This window comes from Clarias gariepinus, chromosome 7 (genome assembly GCF_024256425.1).
Source record: "Clarias gariepinus isolate MV-2021 ecotype Netherlands chromosome 7, CGAR_prim_01v2, whole genome shotgun sequence".
Taxonomy (NCBI): Eukaryota; Metazoa; Chordata; class Actinopteri; order Siluriformes; family Clariidae; genus Clarias; species Clarias gariepinus.
The window spans coordinates 12,474,121-12,479,811 of NC_071106.1; the positions used below are offsets into that span (position 1 = coordinate 12,474,121).

The 5,691-nt window shown below is 43.9% G+C and overlaps 1 protein-coding gene across 1 annotated transcript; it reads left to right on the forward strand.

The window, feature by feature from the left end:
* Positions 1–859: 859 nt before the first annotated feature.
* lrrc4.2 (leucine rich repeat containing 4.2) lies at positions 860–5,012 on the forward strand. The gene is made up of 2 exons (XM_053499895.1): positions 860–2,002; positions 2,126–5,012. The coding sequence occupies exon 2, from the start codon at positions 2,235–2,237 to the stop codon at positions 4,182–4,184; it is 1,950 nt and encodes a 649-aa protein (XP_053355870.1). The 5' UTR covers positions 860–2,002; positions 2,126–2,234; the 3' UTR covers positions 4,185–5,012.
* Positions 5,013–5,691: the final 679 nt, after the last annotated feature.

Sequence of the window (5,691 nt, forward strand, 5' to 3'; positions counted from 1 at the left end):
TTATCATAATCTCTTGTACTTACCTTAAAGAACAGGCATCACAAAGTGGTGACCCTACAGACAGCCGCACAGTCAGCAGTCATGATGTCACATTAGAAAATGTATCCTGCACAATTTGCTTGTCTGGAGATCAGTACATATGTATCTGTGCATGAAAGGGATTGTTAGATGCAGTGGTTTGCATTCATTTCTGATCATTTCAATTTAGTCAAACAGTTTAATGCTGTGTAATTTAAACGATCTTAATTTTCTTTAACCTATATTACTGCAGGGTTTTTGTGAAGAGCCAGTCCTTGCATTTCTGTGTTAAATTTAATGGCTTGGAAAGCCTCCCGGGAGGTGGGGGCGGGTTGGTTCGTTCTTTTTACAGGAGCCCCCATTGCGGTGATGTAGTGTTGTTTTATCTTAGTCAATGCAGTCCCAATAGAGCTTACTACAGAAGGAGAATGAGGATGTATGTTTGGGAGCGAGAGAGAGAGAGAGAGAGAGAGAGAGAAAGTAGAGTGTGTGGGTGTGTGTCTGTGTTTGCGTGTGAAGGTATATGATAGAAAGAAACTGACCACAACAAGCAAAAAGAAAAGCAAAGTGTCCATATTGGGGAAAAAAATTATATAAATGGTCAAAAAAAAAAAAAAAAAGAAAACTACAGAGGCACAACCAGAACAAAGAGTAAGAAAGGAAGAGTTAGATAGTGCAAAGCCTCACCAATGTCCGCAAGAGAGAGAGAGAGAGAGAGAGAGAGAGCGAGAGAGAGCGAGAGAGGCAGAGCATAGAAGAAAGAGAGGAGGGGGTGGATGTGTTAATACACAGGAACACTGCATCAAACCAGTGCACTGCTCTGAGCGGGATGCGTCAGCAGTACATTCACGTTTCCATTGAAGGACAAAAGGAGGAGGTAGAACGCAGAGGTTTGACTGCCTGCAACCCTGTGACATAAAGGGAAAAAGCGCGTGAGGATCCTGAATGCTGGGGATACGGTGAGGACTGCTGCTGCCACCACTGACGCTGTGGACAGTCTTCTTCTCCAGGTGCATGTATGTTCTTGAATTTCTCTCTGCCTCACTCGCACTCCCGCAAACCACCAGGTAGTCCACAGCCTCACGAGAAGAGCAAGCAAACTGCCACAACTTAATACCTCAAGAAGCAGGAATAAAAGAATACCGCAAGATCTTTACTAGGGGCGAAGAACTACGGAATCCTATTCAAGGAAAGCACTCTGAAATCGACAGCACGTCACACAGCAAGATCAATTCCTCCTTTTTCTGACACTGAAGTGACTGAGAGAGAATGAGAAAGAGAGAGAGAGCAAGAACGCACAATCGCTAGAGAGAGCTTCACTGCTGCGATGTTGCTGCCCCCCTTCCTCCCCCTTCCTGCTTGCGCACCACCACCCCCGAGCCCCCCTCCAGAGAAACTGACGGATTATTGCTAACTGTGCACGCGGCAGTCTGCAGCTGCTACGGCAACGAGCAGGAGAACAGCGAGTTGAAAAAGGCAAGTCGGAATGACTGCAATGTGCGTCTGTTGCCGTTTTTTGCATTCGTCAGTGAACTGCTAATCGACAGGACAAGTGTTGATGGGGGGTGAACAACAGCCTTTTAGTCTATAACAGGCAGGAAGGAAAATCTGTAAAAGACTTGGGTTTTCAGTCCCAACACAATTGCTTTTTCCTCTTCTTTTTCTGCGCTACTTGCAGTTTGGAAATGGAGTCTTGTGAAAAATGTTCAGCTGTATGCAGCGTTGGCTTCCAAGGACAATCAATGGGGGAGCTGAGAGGAGATCTTTTTCAATCTGACTGGATCCGTGCACCTGCTTAGCTCAATGGGCCTTACCTCTTGAATCAGTTTCTTTAAACGCTGCATCCCACTGGAATTCAAAGGAGCCATTTTGGCACATGTATTCACAGTCCAGTTTACTTTTTTGGAACATGTCGTAGCGATCTTATTAAACATTGTCAGTGTTATGCAAATTAAAAGAGGGCATCTAAAGAAGAACTAATGATGTAAGTATATTGTATTTAAACTTCTGTCTTACTGCACAGTTTTTCTTTATTCTATAATCATTTGCAATTTCTCTTCTGCTCCCCTCTCTCTCTCTGTCTTTCTCTTTAATGATAATGACACAGTACCATCCTGCACTATCAATGGAAAACAGAAGCAGTGTCTTGCTCAAGCCAGGGTAGGGCCACTGTTCTCCGTTCCCGAGCCGAATCCCCACATGATGTTGAATTATGAATGCGCCACATCATGAGTCTCTTGTGGCAGGTAACTGTGCACTGGAACGCAGCCCTGCTCTGTGCAGTCTACCTCATGGTGCGAGCGTGGAGTGTGTGCGCCACCCCCACCGGACCACAGAACTGCCCAGCTGTATGCTCCTGCAGTAACCAGTTCAGCAAGGTGGTTTGTACCAGGCGTGGCCTGGTCCGAGTGCCCCCTGGCATCCCCACTAATACACGGCATCTCAACCTCATGGAGAACAGCATTGAGGTAATCCATGCTGACACCTTTCGACACCTCCACCATCTGGAAGTGCTGCAGCTTGGCAGGAACTCCATCCGGCAGATTGAGGTGGGGGCCTTCAATGGTCTCACCAATCTTAACACCCTGGAGCTCTTTGACAACCGGTTGACTGTAATCCCAAGTGGCGCTTTTGAGTACTTGTCTAAGCTGCGGGAATTATGGCTCAGGAACAACCCTATTGAAAGCATACCGTCTTATGCATTCAACCGTGTCCCCTCCCTGATGCGCCTGGATTTAGGAGAACTGAAAAAACTGGAGTATATCTCTGAGGGTGCTTTCGAAGGATTATACAACTTGAAATACCTAAACCTTGGAATGTGTAATCTGCGGGAGATGCCTGTCCTCTCCCCATTGGTGGGGCTGGAGGAACTAGAGATGTCAGAAAACTACTTTCCAGACATAAAGCCTGGATCCTTTAAGGGTCTGAAATCCCTGAAAAAGCTCTGGATTATGAACTCCAAAATCACCTTCATGGAAAGAAATGCATTTGATGATGTCACAGGCTTGGTTGAACTCAACCTGGCCCATAATAATCTTAGCTCTTTGCCCCATGACCTTTTTGCACCGTTGAGTTACCTGGTAGAGCTGCACTTGCACCATAACCCATGGCGGTGTGACTGTGATGTGGTGTGGCTGGCTTGGTGGCTAAGAGAGTACATCCCTACCAACTCCACATGTTGTGGCCGCTGCCATAGCCCAGCCCATTTGCGAGGGCGTTACCTAGTAGAGGTGGACCAGACTATGTTTCATTGCTCTGCTCCTTTCATTCTAGATGCTCCACGAGACCTTAACATATCTGCAGAACGAGTGGCTGAGTTTAAGTGCCGCACAGCTCCTATGTCATCTGTCAGATGGCTCCTACCAAATGGAACGGTTCTGACCCATGGCTCCAATCACCCGAGGATTTACGTTCTCAATGATGGAACTTTAAATTTCTCTAATGTCCTGCTATCTGACACAGGTGTGTACACCTGCATGGTGACAAACATGGCTGGAAACTCCAATGCATCTGCTTACCTGAATGTGAGCGCAGCTGAGATTAACACCTCTGAGCACCTAAGCTATTTTACCACAGTCACTGTGGAAATAGTTGAGTCGACATCAGAGGAGGTGATTAAACCGAAGACGGTCACGGCCTCACCCTCCGTCTTCCAGCCTGTGTTTATCTCAACTCCAACTGTGCTACTGCAAACACCAAGACAGGTTAGTGTGCCAACTACCAGAGGAACAGTGCGCCCACCTGCCAGTTTAGACGAGGTGATGAAGACTACAAAGATCATCATTGGCTGCTTTGTTGCCGTCACGCTGCTTGCTGCAATCATGCTAATTGCATTCTACAAGCTCCGTAAACGACACCAACAGAGGAGCATGGTGGCAGCTGCCAGGACTATTGAGATCATTCAGATGGAGGAGAATGTTCCTCCTACCACATCGGGAACAACTATACCAGGAGAGGGTGGGATGGTGCTACCAAGTCTGAGAGATCGTAACAACACCTACAAATCAAGCTACAGTACCTACAAACCAGCACACTCTGCTCCGTGGACAGAGAACAGCATTGGCAATTCTCTACATCGCCCTCGGCCCACAACCATCAGCACCATCCCGGAACCCTACTTGATTAAAACTCACACCAAGGAGAAGGTACAGGAAACCCAGATCTAACATTCCCATAACCTTCTCCTCCTTCTACCCTTTTTTCTGTTCCTCATTAAAAAAAAAAAAACATGCAATAGAATGCACAAAGAAAAGACAGCAATTACTTTTGTACCCAGTGCAAAAATGAGACTGTTTTTCTTGTACATGCTTATATATAATTATATGAATATAAATATATAAATTAATCCACTATGGGGTGATAAGAGAAGCAGATTATATATGAAAAATGAAAAAAAAAATGAATTTAAAACTATTTTCTAATGTGTAACTTCTATTTAAGATGGGAAAAATGAAGATAATGACATTACACTGCAGATGCGAACAGATTCGTTTGAGAAGTCTGTGGTTTTTAGACCATGCTAGATATAATCCAGTAACATTTCTACATTACTGTCCCCAAAATAATATTTACAAGTTTCTCTTGTAAGAGCACCAATAATTTGTATTGTGCCAAATGTTATATGTTAAATTTGGGTTGAAGAAATATACAACAAAACAATGCAAGACATAAAAAAGGGGGGGGAAAAAAGGAAAAAAAAAAAGTTTTCCTGAGTCTGCTGAGTCTCAGTAGCTATCAGCCAAATCGTTTTGGTCTCTTTTGTGCTTTCTTCAGTGAGTGCTTTTGCAGTTTAACTTCACATTTAAGTAAAATCCCCAGTGCTGAACAAACACCTACAGTGTTTTCATAAATGTTCTTGGATTCAAATTAACATTGATTTTCACTGATTCAATACTGGGGATTTTCTATGCAGTTTGTTCTGTTTTGTATTAAACCTGTGTCTCAGCAAGGAGCAGTAACGTAATCTGATTCTTACTCACCCCCCCCCCCCCCTTGATTTCCCTTAAGCTTTTTTTTTTTTTTTTGATTTGGAAATTACACAGTAGCTCTGACCATTATCTTCCCCGTTACTGGTCCCAATTCTTTAACGATCCCAAATGCTTTCTTAAGACTTGAGCGGCTTTTAGGGCTAAAATATAGTTAAAAATGTTACAACAGTTGCCTCAGATTAGTAGTGTAAGGGCTGAACAGGATGTTTATTTGCAACACTGCAGAGATAGTTGCAATGTCATGATGGTTTGTTGCAAGCTGTTAACATGATCATGACTGCTTACGATTTTGTTTCTTTGTTGAGAAAGGGTCTACAAAAGAATGTGTGAATTCTAGGCTGTCCTTAATGGTGATCATTCAAACCGTGAATTTTATTTGTCCTTATTTTAAGCAACAGTATTTTTATGAGGAGTCTTCAGAGGTTACAACAATAAAACATTTGGTTTGTATTTCTCTAACGATAACTTTTTGCTCTTGCCTTTTTTCCCCTGCACTGTTGTATGCAGTAGTAGAAGTAAGAATTGTAATGGAAGCAGCAAAGACTAACCCATCTCTGTCAGATGTCATTTTTGGGAATGCGCCAGGTTTGCGTCTGCAGGTCCAGTGCACAAAATTTTCATGGCACATTTTGCTGATCCTTCTTCTGTGGCAAAAACGGCTTGCTGGGAAGATTCTAATCTCTGC

Coding starts and splice junctions, on each gene's coding strand:
- lrrc4.2 (XM_053499895.1), top strand. CDS start 2,235: ATGCGCCACATCATGAGTCTCTTGTGGCAGGTAACTGTGCACTGGAAC.